This window comes from Cetorhinus maximus, chromosome 1, assembly GCF_964194155.1.
Source record: "Cetorhinus maximus chromosome 1, sCetMax3.hap1.1, whole genome shotgun sequence".
Taxonomy (NCBI): Eukaryota; Metazoa; Chordata; class Chondrichthyes; order Lamniformes; family Cetorhinidae; genus Cetorhinus; species Cetorhinus maximus.
Window position 1 is genome coordinate 234,520,360 of NC_135879.1, and position 16,858 is coordinate 234,537,217.

General features: G+C 44.9%; 1 protein-coding gene across 2 annotated transcripts in view; it reads left to right on the forward strand.

Annotated features, from left to right (window-relative positions):
* Positions 1 to 16,858, forward strand: part of slc4a11 (solute carrier family 4 member 11) — a 232,749-nt gene that overhangs the window by 162,094 nt on the left and 53,797 nt on the right. For both annotated transcript variants that reach the window (XM_078554605.1, XM_078554596.1), the window contains exon 9: positions 1,119 to 1,203. In XM_078554605.1, the coding sequence (XP_078410731.1) occupies positions 1,119 to 1,203 (85 nt within the window). The remainder of the gene's footprint in view (positions 1 to 1,118; positions 1,204 to 16,858) is intronic.

Consider the following 16,858-nt stretch of genomic DNA (forward strand, 5'->3'; position numbering starts at 1 on the left):
TTTGAAGGTTTCTATGAGATCCCACCCTCATTCTTTTGAACTCCAGCGAATATAATCCTAACCGACTCAATCTCTCCTCATATGTCAGTCCCGCCATTCCAGGAATCAGTCTGGTAAACCTTCGCTGCACTCCCTCTATAGCAAGAACATCCTTCCTCAGATAAGGAGACCAAAACTGCACACAATATCCCAGGTGTGATCTCACCAAGGCCCTGTATAATTGTAGCAAGACATCCCTGCTCCTGTACTTGAACCCTCTGGCTATGAAGGCCACCATACCATTTGCCTTCTTTACCGCCTGCTGCACCTACATGCTTACCTTCAGCAACTGGTGTACGAGGACATCCAGGCCTTGTTGTACATTCCCCTCTCTCAAGTTATAGCCATTCAGATAATCTGCCTTCCTGTTTTTGCTACCAAAGTGGATAAGCTCACATCTATCCACATTATACTGCATCTGCCCCGCATTTGCCCACTCACTCAGCTTGTCCAAATCACACTGAAGCATCTCTGCATCCTCCTCACAGCTCACCCTCCCACCCAGCTTTGTGTCATCTGCAAATTTGGAGATATTGCATTCAGTTCCCTCATCTAAATCATTAATATATATTATGAATAGTTGCATCTGTAGAGAGAGAAACAGAGTTAATGTTTCGAATCCGTATGACCCTTCTCCAGAGCTGAAGGACAGTGGAAATGTGATGAAATTTATATTATTAAAGGGGAGTGGGGCAGGTGGAGCTGCACAAGAGGCCAGCGATAGGTGGAGACAAAGGAGGGATTGACAAAGATGTCATGACCTAAAGGACAAAGGTAGTGTTAATAGTAGCATTCCATAGGGACCGTTCCTTCTGGGACTCCCTGGCCCACTCCTCCATCACTCCCCAACACCTCATCACCTTCCCACGGCACCTTCCCATGCAATCGCAGAAGGTGCAACACCTGTTCCTTTACCTCCCCCCTCCTCACCGCCCGAACAGAAGTTGAACAGCGTAGGAGAGTCGAACAGAAATCCCGTCTGAGGGATGAGCAGGCATTCCCAGCAGGACATTCCTGGAAGAAAATTCCTGCCGGGTAATCGCAGCATTCTAATTTCATTCCGTTTCTCGCCTGAGCAGGCTTCTGACTTCCTACGCTTGGGCAAGGGAATGATGGAAGACTTACGACGAAGGCTGCCATTGTATCTGTCAGATTATACTGACGGTGAGTAAACATTATTTTCAATGATTGACCTTTTAGCATATTGGCCGAGGCATTACTGCTGCTGATTCAGAGAACATGTCAAAATGTGACGGGAAGCGAGTGCAGTGCCTGTTGCCAAGTGTATGCCACACAGCAGGCTTTTACTATATCACCAGCGCTGTTCAGCACTTAATGATAAATTGGAAGCATTGTAAGAACGAGTAGCTGTGACCATCAGTCATAAGAAAGTAACTAATAGGAGCAGGCCACACGTGATCCCTCCAGTCTGCTCCTCCATTCAATAACATCATGGCTAGTCTACCTCAGCCCCATTTTCCCAGCTTATCCCCATATCCCTCTATTTATTTATCCTTTCATGGGATGCAGGTGAGGCCTGCATTTGTTGGCCCACCCCTAATTGCCCTTGAACTGAGTGGCTTGCTTGGTCATTTGAGGGCAGTTAAGAGTCGATCATGTTGCTGTGGGTCTGGAGTCACATGTAAGCCAGGCCAGTTAAGGACGGCAGATTTCCTTCCCTAAAGGACGTTAGTGAACCGGATGGGTGGGTTTATACAACGTCGGCAATGGTTCCATGGTCGTCATCAGGCTTTTAATTCCAGATTTTTATTGAATTCAGAATTTCACCATCTGCCATGGTGGGATTCAAACCCTGGTCCCCAGTGCATTATCCTGGGTCTTTGACAATACCACTATGCCACCACCTCTCATTGAGTCCATGCTGGCTCTCAAGTGCAAACTAATCCAGTCCCCGTAGTCCTTCAAGTGCCCATCCAATTTCATTTTAAAATCATTAATCGTCTCTACTTCCACCTGGGTCACAAGTTCCAGGTCATTTCAACTTGCTGAGCTTTTATACTGCATCTCATGTCCAAACCTGTGTCGTCTTGTCTTTGTGCCATCAACTAATGGGAAGAGCTTAATGGAAGAGAGTAAAATGGAATTGGAGTTCCTGCGACCTGGCAGTGATGTAAGGTGTGGTGTCCAACAACCTTTGTGGGAGCAAGTGGCTCGGAGAATGGAACCCAAATTGCCAGTGGCCCTCGCCCAACGCCCACAATGCTGTCGCCAATTGGCTTCTGGCCCCTCCCCTACTTACGACAATGCGTAGCTGAGGGAGGCAAGGGAGGAGATCACAGGGGCTCAGACCCAAATTTTTAATTCCTCTCTGGCCACGGGGGAGGTGCCAGAGGACTGGAGAACAGCTAATGTGGTTCCGCTATTTAAGAAGGGTTGTCGAGATAAGCCAGGGAACTACAGGCCAGTGAGTCTCACATTAGTGGTAGGGAAACTATTGGAGAAAATTCTGAAGGAGAGAATCTAGGCAAGGTTTGATCAGAGATAGTCAGCATGGCTTTGTCAGAGGGAGGTCATGCCTAACAAATTTGATTGAATTTTTTGAGGAGGCGACCAGGTGTGTAGATGAGGGTAGTATAGTTGATGTAGTTTATATGGATTTCAGCAAAGCCTTTGACAAGGTCCCACATGGGAAACTTAAAGAAGGCAAATGCACATGCGATACAGGGTAATTTGATAAGGTGGGTTCAAAATTGGCTTAGTTGTAGGAGACAGAGGGTGATAACAGAAGGCTGCTTTCGTGACTGGAAGCCAGTGTCCAGTGGTGTACCACAGGGATCTGTGCTGGGTCCCGTATTATTTGTCATTTATATTAATGACATAGATGACTATGTGGGGGGTAGGATTAGTAAATTTGCAGATGACACAAAAATTGGCCGGGTGGTTAACAGTGAGGTTGAGTGTCTTGGGCAACAGGAAGATATAGACGGGATGGTCAAGTGGAAGATGGAATTTAACCCTGAAAAGTGTGAGGTGATACACTTTGGAAGGAGTAATTTGTCAAGGAAGCATTCCATGAACGGCATGATACTAGGAAGTTCTGAGGAACAAAGGGACCTTGGCGTGTGTGTCCATAGATCTCTGAAGGTGGAGGGGCATGTAAGTGGGGTGGTGAAAAAGGCATATGGGACACTTGCCTTTATCAATCGAGGCATAGATTACAAAAATAGGGAGGTCATGTTGGAGTTGTATAGAACCTTGGTGAGGCCACAGCTGGAGTACTGTGTGCAGTTCTGGTCGCCACATTATAGGAAGGATGTGATTGCACTGGAGGGGGTGCAGAGGAGATTCACCAGGATGTTGCCCGGGATGAAACATTTAAGTTATGAAGAGAGGTTGGATAGACTTGGATTGTTTTCGTTGAAGCAGAGAAGACTGAGGGACGACTTGATCGAGGTGTACAAGATTATGAGGGGCATGGGCAGGGTGGATAGGGAGCAGCTTAGTTGAAGGGTCAATCACGAGGGGCAGGAGGTTTGCGGGGATGTGAGGAAAAACTTTTTTTCACCCAGAGGGTGGTGATGGTCTGGAATGCACTGTCTGGGAGGGTGGTGGAGGTGGGTTACCTCAGATCCTTTTTAAAAAATACCTGGATGAGCACTTGGCACATCAAAACATTCAAGGCTATGGGCCAAGTGCTGGTAAATGGGATTAGGTAGGTAGGTCAGGTGCTTCTCACGTGTCGGTGCACTTGATGGGCCAAAGGGCCTCTTCTGCACTGAGACATTCTGTGAGTCACAAGGTCCTGAGCTCAAGTCCCACTCCAGGGCTTAAGCACAAAAATCTGACACTCCCGTACAGTACTGAGGAAGAGTTGCACTCTCAGATGTAGCATTTTTCAGATGAGATATTAAATCAATTCCCTGTTTGCTTTCTTAGCTGGGCATAAAAGATCCCTTGGCATTATTTCAAACAGCAGAGGAGTTATTCCCAGTGGCCTAGTTAATATTATCCTTCAACGAACATCCCTAAACAAAACTGATACCTGGCAAATCTTCGACAGCATCTTCCAAACCCATGACCTCTACCGCCTAGAAGGACAGGGGCAGCAGATACATGGGAACACCCTGCAGTCCCCCTCCAAGCCAGACGCTATCCTGACTTGGAAATATATCGCCGTTCCTTCACTGTCACTGGGTCAAAATCCTGGAACTCCCTTCCTAACAGCACTGTGGGTGTACCTACACCACAGGAACTGCTGTGATTTAAGAAGGCAGCTCACCACCACCATTCAAGGGCAATTAGGGATGGGCAACAAAATGTTGGCAGAGCCGTCGACATCCACATCTGCTGAAAGAATAAAAACCCTCACTTTGCTGTACCTCCATCGGCTGCTTCAGTTCTTACATTAGAACAGTAACTAACATTTCCAAAATATTTAATTGGCTGCAAAGTGTTTTGAGAGATCTGGTGGTCATGAAAGGCACTATATTAACGCAAGCCTTTTGTCTTCTCCGTTGCAGAGTTGGTCTGGAGGGATAGTTTGCTGGTCCATTGTAGAATCTGCCTGATCTTCATTTCCATCAAAATTAATGGAGTGAAAACCAGCTCTGCCAGGTTATTGTCCAACTGTGGGGGGAGAACTGCCTCTATCCACACCCCCACTCCTGCCACTGTCATTCTTTCATGATTACATATATTCACTCCCCCAGATATAGCCTGATTGACAGGGGAAATTACCTACATACGGACATACAAACTAGGAGCTGGAGTTGGCCACTTGGCCCCTCAAGCCTGCTCCGCCATTCAATAATGGCTGACCCAATTGCTGCTGTAGGAGACGGGGATCGACTTAACTTACATGGCCCGTAATACGATAATATCCTCCTTTCACTCCAGAGACTTTTGGTCATGGGTCTTGTTTGGTGTAGTCCATCGAGACTCTGTTTGCTGTAAGATCAACCTGGCCTTCTGCTCATTGGCTGACAGTGATGTCAGCAGGCACACAGTGATGTCAGCAGGCACACAGTGATGTCAGCAGGCACACAGTGATGTCAGCAGGCACACAGTGATGTCAGCAGGCACACAGTGATGTCAACGGGCACACAGTGATGTCAGCAGGCACACAGTGATGTCAGCAGGCACACAGTGATGTCAGCAGGCACACAGTGATGTCAACAGGCACACAGTGATGTCAGCAGGCACACAGTGATGTCAACAGGCACACAGGGAAGAAACTTCTGCCTTCTGAATGTCCCGTTCAGGAGCGAGTGCAGAGCCGATTGTTACCCGCAATCAGCAGCACGCCTCCATTTTACGTGGACGGGCCACTTAAGGCCCACCCAGCGTGACGTGTGCCCGATAGTGCTCAGCGAGGGAGAGCGAGGGCCTGCCGACACAGAGCTGCCTCAGGGAGATTAATTTCCTGTTGGGAATTTTTAATAAAGAAGGTAAAAAAATCATTTAACCCTGTCCCCCCCTCCCCATGTGACAGTGTCACATGAGCTGGGACATGTTTATGAAATGAGCAACAATGGGAACCTACGCAAGGAGTCAGAGGAAGGGGAATTAAAAAAAACAAAGCGGAATAAGAAAAGTGATAGTCAGAGAAATCAAGGGCAAGAATCAAACAGGGCCTCAGTGAAAAATAGTGGGAACGGGATAAGTAATGTTAAAAAGACAAGCCTTAAGGCTTTGTGCCTTAACGCGAGGAGCATTCGCAATAAAGTGGATGAATTAACTGCGCAAATAGATGTAAACAGGTATGATATAGTCGGGATTACGGAGACATGGCTGCAGGGTGACCAGGGATGGGAACTGAACATCCAGGGGTATTCAGTATTTAGGAAGGACAGACAAAAAGGAAAAGGCAGTGTAGTTGCATTGTTGGTTAAAGAGGAAATTAACGCAATAGCGAGGAAAGATATTAGCTCCGACGATGTGGAATCTGTATGGGTAGAGCTGAGAAACACTATGGGGCAAAATACATTAGTGGGGGTTGTATATAGACCCCCAAACTATAGTGGTGATGTTGGGAATGGCGTTAAACAGGAAATTAGAGACGCATGTAATAAAGGAACATCTGTAATTATGGGTAACTTTAATATGCATATAGATTGGGCAAATCAAATTAGTAACAAAACCATAGAGGAGGAATTCCTGGAGTGTAGGCGGGATGTTTTTCTGGACCAATATGTTGAGGAGCCAACGAGAGAACAGGCCATCCTAGACTGGGTATTGTGTAATAAGAAAGGAATAATTGGCAATCTAGTTGTGCGAGGCCCCTTGGGGATGAGCAACCATAATATGATAGAATTGTTCATCAAGATGGAGAGTGACGTAGTTGATTCTGAGACTTGGGTCCTGAATCTTAATAAAGGAAACTACGATGGTATGAGGTACGAGTTGGCTATGATGGATTGGGAAACGTTACTTAAAGGGATGGTGGTGGATAGGCAATGGCAAAATTGTTTATTCCTGTCTGGCGCAGACGTAAAACAGTAAAGGTGGCCAAACCATGGCTTGCAAGGGAAATTAGAGATAGTATTAGATACAAGGAAGAGGCATACAAATTGGACAGAAAAAACAACAGACCTGAGGATTGGGAGCAGTTTAGAATTCAGCAAAGGAGGGCCAAGGGGTTGATTAAGAAGGGGAAAATAGAGTGTGAGAGTAAGCTTGCAGGGAACATAAAAACTGACTGTAAAAGTTTCTATAGGTCTGTGAAGAGAAAAAGATTGGTGAAGGCAAATGTCGGCCCCTTACAGTCAGAAACAGGGGAATTTATAATGGGGAACAAAGAAATGGCTGACCAACTAAATACATACTTTGGTTCTGTCTTCACAAAGGAGGACATAAATAACATACCAGAAATGTTGGGGAACACAGGGTTTAGTGAGAGGGAGGAACTGAAAGAAATCAGTATTAGTAGGGAAATGGTGTTGGGGAAATTGATGGGATTGAAAGCCGATAAATCCCCGGGGCCTGATAATCTACATCCCAGAATACTTAAGGAAGTGGCCCTAGAAATAGTGGATGTACTGGTGGTCATCTTCCGAGATTCTATAGACCCTGGAACAGTTCCTACAGATTGGAGGGTAGCTAATGTAACCCCACAATTTAAAAAGGGAGGCAGAGAGAAAACAGGGAATTATAGACCAGTCAGCCTGACGTCAGTAGTGGGGAAAATTCTAGAGTCCATTATAAAAGATTTAATAGCTGAGCACGTGGAAAACAATGGCAGAATCGGACAAAGTCAGCATGGATTTATGAAAGGGAAACCATGCTTGACAAATCTACTGGAGTTTTTCGAGGATGTAACTAGTAGAGTTGATGAGGGGGAGCCAGTGGATGTGGTTTATTTGGACTTTCAGAAGGCTTCCAACAAAGTCCCACATAAGAGATTGGCGTTTAAAATTAAAGCGCATGGGATTGGGGGTAGTGTATTGAGATGGATAGAAACCTGGTTGGCAGACAGGAAACAAAGAGTAGGAATAAACGGGTCTTTTTCCGAATGGCAGGCAGTGACTAGTGGGGTACCGCAGGGATCGGTGCTGGGACCCCAGTTATTCACAATATCTATTAATGATTTAGATGAGGGAACTAAATGTAATATCTCCAGATTTGCAGATGACACAAAGCTGGGTGGGAGGGTGAGCTGTGAGGAGGATGCAGAGATGCTTCAGTGTGATTTGGATAAGCTGAGTGAGTGGGCAAATGCATGGCAGATGCAGTATAAAGTGGATAAATGTGAGGTTATCCATTTTTGGTACCAAAAACAGGAAGGCAGATTATTATCTGAATGGCTATAAATTGAGAGAGGGGAATGTGCAACGAGACCTGGGTGTCCTTGTACACCAGTCGCTGAAGGTAAGCATGCAGGTGCAGCAGGCGGTAAAGAAGTTAAATGGTATGTTAGCCTTCATATCCAGAGGATTAGAGTACAGGAACAGGGATGTCTTGCTGCAATTGTACAGGGCCTTGGTGAGACCACACCTGGAATATTGTGTGCAGTTTTGGTCTCCTTATCTGAGGAAGGCTGTACTTGCTATACAGGGAGTGCAGCGAAGGTTTACCCGACTGATTTCTGGGATGGTGGGACTGACACATGAGCAGAGATTGAGTCATTTAGGATTATATTCGCTGGAGTTCAGAAGAATGAGGGGGGATCTCATAGAAACCTATAAAATTCTAACAGGACTAGACAGGGTGGATGCAGGAAGGATGTTCCCGATGGTGGGGAGTCCAGAACCAGGGGTCACAGTCTGAGGATACGGGGTAGACCATTCAGGACTGAGATGAGGAGAAAATTCTTGACCCAGAGAGTGGTGAGCCTGTGGAATCCATTAGCACAGAAAGTAGTTGGGACCAAAACATTGTATGTTTTCAAGAAGGAGTTAGATATAGCTCTTGGGGGTGAAAGGAATCAAAGGATATGGGGAGAAAGAGGGAGCAGGTTATTGAGTTGGATGATCAGCCATGATCATAATGAATGGCGGAGCAGGCTCGAAGGGCCGAATGGCCTTCTCCTGCTCCTAGTTTCTAAGTTTCTATGTTAACTATTTCTGCCATCTCCTTTTTTATAACCCCTCTCATTTGGGGGAGAAACATTTTAATGTACAATTTCTCCTAAAGCATCCTAAAACTTGCCTCACCTTTTCGCTGTTTTTACAGTCCTGTCAGACAGTAGACTATGAGAAAACTATCTCGGATAGTGGAAAAGCCAGGATGGCTCTCAGCCCTTTTGACAGCAGCTATGAGCATTTTTCTAGATTGTATTTATTTGTAAGTATTATTTATAAATTGAATTTAGAATCCAGGAGCTCAGAGCAGAGAGATGACTAGCAGCTGACGGGCTAAAATCAGGTGATGTTTCGATTGTAAAATTTCCCTTCTCCAAAACTGCATCTCCTCAGGAAGAAGCCAAGTCCCTTTTTCTGATGCTGAGTGTTATTCGCTCCTTTCTGATTGGGACTGGCTGCCTTGCGTCCTCCTTGAAACCAGCTCCACAAGCAATCAGGCAAAACTGCTGCAAAATCAGCTTCGATGGACTGGACGCTGGTCAGGGTGGCTGACAAGCATCTTCCCTGCCAGGTCCTGTTTTCTCAGCTCTCAAACGGCCAGCGTTCCAGGGGAGGGCAAAGAGAAACACTTCGAAGATACTCTCAAGCTCTCCTTGAAGAGTTGCAGCATTGACATTAATGACTGGGAGGAAGGAGCTCGCTACTAATCGTTCAAAATGGTGGCAACTTGTCCATCGAGCTGCAGCCTGCTTTTGAGTCCCAGCGTCTTAACAATGAGACAGAGCAGTGGCAGAGAAGGAAAGAAAAGGAAGCAAATCCTGCGCTCTGGATCCTGCTACCTCATGGGAGATCCTGCCCCATGCGATCAAAGATCTGCAGGTGGAGAATCGGCCTGTTCAGTCACACGAAGACCCATGGCAGAAACTCGAGACCCTGAGTAGACATCATCCTCAAATCGAGGGAAAACTGACGACAGGCTCTGTCTCAAGCCCACCCTATAGTACACTTAATCTAAAGTCCTCATCCGTGCCTTCAAATCAATAAGTACTTTTACTTTGATAATAGGGGGGTTTGCAGCATAGGTAGCTGTAGGGATAACATGGTTCTTGATGAAGAAACCCATGAGCCACTCTCATTTCACAGCCTATTCTCTAATGGGTTGTCTCTTTCGGCATTGTATTTCTTCCTGCGTTCTTCAGTTCTTTGACTCTGGTCTTCTATGCATCCCTACACCACTCTCCTATTACGTCCTTTTTGTCCCACCTTTCAGTCACCAGCCTGAGTCACTGGAATTCTTTTTTGCAAACTTCTCCACCTCCCCATGTCTGTCTTCCCGCCTCTTCAAATGAAATTCTAACTTTCCCACTGGTTTAGTTTCTTTTTCTCCTTAACTTCCCCTCAGTAATGTGCCTTGTTACATTTTCCTGCATTCTTATTGCTGCATTCTAGTGTCATTTAAAATTTTTTTTTCAATCTCTGCGCTTCTCCAATCCTTATCTCGTCTACGCACCCCGATTTTCATTGCTTTGCTATTGCTGGCCATTTCTTTAACTGCCTAGGCCATGGGCTCTGGAACTCCCTCCCTAAAGCTGTTCTCTATCTCTCTGCATACAAGATGCTTCTCAAAACCTACTACTTTGATTAAGCCTTTGGCCACCTGTCCTAATATCTCCCCATGTAGCTGGGTATCAACTTTCGTTTGAGAGAGTTTCTGTGAAGTGCCTTGGGACGTTTTACTGTGTTACAGGTGCTATAACGTAGATGAGAAATAGGAGGAGGGGGAGCAAGGGTAGATCCTTGGGAGATACCAGGGGTAACTGTGCAGGAGCAGCAAGGGAAGCTATTACAAGTGATACGCTGGATACAATTGGATAAGAATGGAACCAGATGAGAATGGTCCCACTCAGCTAGATGACAGTGGAGAGGTGTTGGAGGAGGATGGTCGAAGGCTGCAGACTGGTCAAGAAGGATAAGGAGGGAAAGTTCACCTTATCTACAGTCACAGAATGTCATAAGAGCTGTTTCCATATTGTGGCAGGGGTGGAAACCTGACCGGAGGGATTCAAGCATGGAATTCCAGGAAAGATGGATACAGATTAGGGAGCCAACATTTGGAGAGGAAAGGGAGCTTGAAGATGGGGTGGTAGCATGGAAGAAAACAAGAACATATGAGGTAGGAGCAAGAGTAGGCCATGTGACCCGTCAAACCTGCTTTGCCTTTCAATACTACCATGACTGATCTTAGGCTTCACCTTTGTTTTCCTGCCCACTCCCCATTTCCTTTGATTCCTTGAGAGACAAAAAATCTGTCCAACCCAGCCTGAAATATTCTGTAGTCAATATTGGAGCATCCACAGTCCTCTAGGATAGAGAATTCAGAAGATTCACAACCCTTTGATGAAATTCCTCCTTTTCTCAGTCCTAAATGATCGGCCCCTTTATCCTGAGACTGTTGCCCCCGTGTTCTAGATTTCCCCAGCCAGGGGAAACAACCTCTCAGTATCTACCCTTCAGAATCTTGTACGTTTCAATGAGATCACCTCTCATTCCGCTAAATATCAAAGAATATGGGCCCAGTATACTCAGCCTCTCACCATAGGACAACCCTCTCATCACAGGGACCAATTTAGTGAACCTTCGCTGTACTGCCTCCAATATAAGTAGAGAGACCAGAATTGCACACAGTATTTCAGGTGGGGTCTCAACAAAGCCCTGTCCAATTATAGCAAGACTTCTTTATTCTTGAACTCCAACCCCCTTGCAACAAAGGCCAACACGCCATTTGTTTTCCTAATTGCTTGTTCTACGTGCACGCTAACTTTGAGTTCCTTGTACGAGTTAAGACTCACTGAATATCAACAAAAATTCTGCTCTTCTATCCTTATGACCAAAGTGAATAACCTCTCACTTCCCTACCCACTCATTTAACCTCTCAATATCTCTCTGCAGTGTCTTTATTTCCTCCTCACCGTTTGCATTCCCAGCAAGCTTTGTGTATCATCAGCAACTTGCATTCCTGTTTTCACGTCTCCTGGTATCCGAGCAGTGTTGGTGAATGAGTGGGAGTAGGTCTGAGGCATTTCCTCTCAGTACTCTGTGCTGAATGATACTGTGAACTCTGATGGCACCATTGTGGTAGGAGGTTATCCATTTAATCCCACTCCCTTGCTCTTTCTCCACACTCCTGTAAATTTTTCCCCTTCAAGTATTTACCCAATTTCCTTTTGAAAGTTGCGATTGAATCTGTCTCCCCCGCCCTTGGCATGGACTTGCTCCATGACCTCCTTGTGTGCGGTAATGATTCTAATGACTCAGACTTTTTTTTGCAAGTCATCTTCAACCTGTTCTCTGGCTACCCACCCTCTGTTACTGGAAACCGTTTTCCTTTATTTAATCTATCGAAACCCTTCATGATTTGAGCATGCCTATCTTTTCTCAGCCGGCCCTGCCCTTTAATTAGCCTTTTTTTTGTGTGAACACTGGTCTTGTGGACTCTCCTAGTTGGGCACCAAGTGTCGCAGCTGCTTTCTATATGGCTCGGCCTACTTGTCATCTTTTCATCACCCTGCTTGCTGAAGATTTAGCGTTCTTTGTCATTCGGCAGATAACGTTTTGGGTTATCCCAGATTGAGTACAAGCAATCGAAAAAGGCCTGACTAAAATCAAATGATTATCCTTTTTAACACAGCCTTCATTTTGAAAAGCCCCCCCTCCACCTCTTCTGGGAATGAGCCTGGCAGCTCCCAGACAGTGGCACAGCTGAAATCAGGCGTCCATTGTGCGGGAGATTTGTTGATGCTTAACCGTAGGATTGTACAAGACGCACAAAAATCCATCTGACTTCCGGTCTGAGAGTTCAGAAAGAACTGAATATGCTTTATAAAGTAGCAGCAGGATTCATGCCAGTGAGCCCCATCTCACCGGCTGTGATCCCGGAAGCTAGGCGGGCGCTGTCAGTGCGAGGCTGCAAGGGGTGTGCTGTGCTGTAGATGTGTCAGCTTTCGCGTGAGACTGTATCCCACGCGTCGTCTGACCTCTTGGATTCTGCTGGTGCTGTGGACAACGTTCATCCCTCAACCGCCAAAATCAGATTATTGGCCATTTATCTCGCTGCTCAGAGGACCCTTTTTACAAACAAACATACAAAATTGGAGCAGAAGTAGGTCATCAGCCCCCTTGAGCCTGCTCTGCCATTCATCAAGATCACTATTGATCTGTTTGTGTTTCGAATTCCACATTCCTGTTTACCCCCAGTAACCTTAGGTTCTGGTTAGGCAAGGGAATCTATCAACCCTTGCCTTAAAAATGACCCTGCCTCCCACCATCTTCTGAGGTAGAGAGTTCCAAAGTCCCACAACCCTCAGAGAAAAAAAATTCTCCTAATTTCTGTCCTAAAAGGGCGACCCCTAATTATAAAACAGTGCCCCCTAGCTCTGGACTCACCCACAAGAGGAAACATCCTTTCCATGCCCACCATTCAGGATCTTATATACTTCAATCAAGTCACACCTTATTCTTATAAACTCCAGTGAAAACAAGCCCAGTCTTTGCGCAGTAATATGCTTTTTCTTTAACTTCTTTAGTTAACCATAGGGGGTGGGGACGGGGGAGGGGAGGGATGGTGGGCCCTCCTCTTAGAATTTTTCTTGATATTAGGAATATACTTATTCTGCTTTTCTGAAACTAGGGAAGCTAGGCTAGAGGACAGATCAATAGAGAAGCAGTGGCAGACATTTAAGGGGACATTTCAGAGTATTCAGAAAAATTCATTCCTATTATAAAGAAAAATTCTATTGGGAGGACCCAACATCTGTGGTTTACTAAAGAAATTAAGGAAATCATCAAACTTAGGGAAAAAATATACAGCTCTGCACAGATGAGTGGCAGGACAGATGATTGGACAGAATATAAAGAATGGCAGAGAAAGACTAAAAGGTTAATTAGGAGAAAGAAATTGGAGTATGAGAGGAAGGTAGCTAGGAATGTAAAAATGGATAGCAAGAGTTTCTACAGGTATTTAAAAAAGAAAAGAGTAAGTAAAGTGAGTGTTGGCCCTCTAGAGAGTGACAGTGGGGAGTTAAGAGTAGATAGTAAAGAAATGGCGGGAGAAATGAACAAGCATTTTACTTCTGTGTTCACTATAGAGGTACAAAAAAACATTCCAGTAATAGCTGTAAATCAGGAGGTGAACGGGAGAAAGGAACTTGGTGAAATTGAAATCACAAGGGAAACGGTACAGAGCCAATTGATGGAGCTGCAGGCTGGCAAGTCTCCGGGTCCCGATGGACTACATCCTAAGATCTTAAAAGAGGTGGCTAATGAGGTAGTTGATGCGCTAGTGTTAATTTTCCAAAATTAACTAGATTCTGAAAAGGTCCCATCAGATTGGAAAGTAGCAAATATAACCCCTCAATTCAAGAAGGGAGGGAGGCAGAAAACAGGAAACTATAGGCCAGTTAGCTTGACGTCTGTTGTGGGGAAGGTGTTGGAATCGATCATTAAGGAGGTTATAGCTGGGCACTTTGAGAAACTCGAGCAATCGGGAAGAGTCAGCATGGTTTTGTGAAAGAGAAATCATGTTCGATCAACATATTGAAGTTTTTTGAAGGAGTAACATGCGCTGTGAATAAGGGGGAGCCTGTAGACATGCTGTAGTTGGATTTCCAGAAGGCATTTGATAAGGTGCCACATCAAAGGGTTATTGCAGAAAATGAAAGATCATGGTGTAGGGGGTAACATATTAGCATGGATATTAGATTGGCTGGCTGACTGTCAGAAAACAGAGCACACATAAATGGGTCTTTTTCTGATTGGCAGAATGTGATGAGTGGAGTTCCGCAAGGGTCTGTACTTTTTACGATTTACATCAATTACTTAGATGAGGGGAGTGAAGACATGGTAGCTAAATTTACAGATGTCACAAAGATAGGCAGGAAAGTACGTTGAGAAGAGGACATGAGGAGGTTGCAGATGGATATAGATAGGTTGAGTGATTTTTTTCTGTCCATTCATTTGGGATGTGGGCTTCACTGACAGGGCCAGCATTTATTGCCCATCCCTCATTGCCCTTGAGAAGCTGGTGGTGAGCTGCCTTCATAAACCAATGCAGTCCATGTGGTGTAGGTGCACCCACAGTGCTGTTAGGAAGGGGGTTCCTGGAGTTTGACCCAGTGACAGTGAAGGAACAGCAATATATTTCCAAGTCAGGATGGTGAGTGACTTGGAGGGGAATGTGGAAAAATGTGAAGTTGTTCACTTTGGCAGGAAGGACAAAAAAGCAGAGTATTACTTAAATGGAGAACGGCTGCATAATTCTGAGGTGCAGAGGGATCTAGGTGTTCTAGTACATAAGAAACAAAAAGTTACTATGCAGGTACAGCAAGTAATTAAGAAGACTAATGGAATGCTATCCTTTATTACGAGAGGGATTGAACATAAAAGTAAAGATGTTAAAAGGCTTAACATATGAGGAACGTTTGAGCACTCTGGGTCTATACTCGATGGAGTTTAGAAGGATGAGGGGGGATCTGATTGAAACTTACAGAATACTGAAAGGCCTGGATAGAGTGGACATGGGGAAGATGTTTCCATTAGTAGGAGAGACTAGGACCCGAGGGCACAGCCTCAGAGTAAAGGGAAGACCTTTTAGAACAGAGATGAGGAGAAACTTCTTTAGCCAGAGAGTGGTGAATCTATGGAATTCATTGCCACAGAAGTCTGTGGAGGCCAGGTCATTGAGTGTATTTAAAACCGAGATAGATAGGTTCTTGATTGGTAAGGGGATCAAAGGTTACGGGGAGAAGGTGGGAGAATGGGGTTGAGAAACTCATCAGCCATGATTGAATGGCGGAGCAGACTCGATGGGCCGAATGGCCTAATTTCTGCTCCTATGTCTTATGGTCTTATGGTCTTATGTTATGCTTCAGTTATACAGGGCATCAGTGAGACTGCACCTCAAATATTGTGTGCAGTTTTGATCTCTTTTATTTAAAGATGTAAATGCATTGGAGGCGGTTCAGAGGAGGTTTACTGGATTGATACCTGGAATGAGTGGGTTGTCTTATGAGGAAAGGTTGGACAGACTGGGCTTGTTTCCACTGGAGTTTAGAAGAGTGAGGGGCGATTTGAATGAAGTGTACAAGATCCTGAATGGCCTTGACAAGGTGGATGTCGAAAGGATGTTTTCTCTTGTGGGTGAGTCCAGACCTAGGGGGCACGATTTAAAATTAGAGGTTGCCCTTTTAGGACAAAGATGAGGAGAAATTTTTTCTGAGGGTTGTGTGACTTTGGAACTCTGCCTCAGAAGGTGGTGGAGGCGTGGTCATTGAATATTTTTAAGGTAGAGGTAGATAGATTCTTGTTAGGCAAAGGAATGAAAGATTTTCGGGGTTAGATAGAAATGTGGAAATCGAAACACAAGATCATCATTCATGAACTTATTGAATGGCGGAGCAGGCTTACGGGGCTGACTGGTCTACTCCTGTTCCTATTTCTTATGTTCTTATCCCCTTAAATTTTGTTCACTGCTTCTCTATTGATCTATCCCCTAGCTTAGTACCCCAGTTAACTTCAGCTAGCACAGCTTTCATGCCCACATAGTTGCCCTTATTTAAGTTTAAAATACTAGTCTTAGACCCACTCTTCTCCCTTTCAAACTGGGTATAAATCCAGTCATATTCTAGTCGCTGCCACCTAGAGGTGCCTTTATTCTGAGGTCATTAATTAATCCTGTCACATTACACAATTCAAAGTCTAAAAAACCTGCTCTCTGGTTGGTTCCAGAACATGCTGCTGTAAGATACTATCTCGAAAGCTTTCTATGAACTCATCAAGGCTACTACTGTCAATCTGATTTTTCTAGTTTATATGTAGATGAAAATCCCCCATGATTATTGTCGTCCCTTTATCACAAGAACCCAATGTTTTTTCTTGTATGCTTTGTCCTACCTTGTGGTTAGTAATAGGGGCCCTGTAGACCACTTCCACTAGTGCCTTCTTTCCCCTCTTATTCCTCACCTGCGCCCAAACGATTCTATATCCTGATCTCCTGAACCAGGGTCACCTGTAACTATTGCACCAATGTCATCCTTGATCAACAGTGCTACCCCTCCACCTTTACCTAGCTTCCTATTCTTGAAAGTCATGTACCTCTCAATATTCAGGACCCAATCCTAGTCATGCTGCAGCCATATCTCCGTAATGGCTATCAGATCATATTTATTTTCTTAAATGTGCGCCAACAATTCATTTACTTTGTTAGAAATGTTATACGCATTCAGATACAGAGCCTTTAGTTTTGTCTTTTTGTTATCTTTGTAACATCTAGTCTTGACTATTGG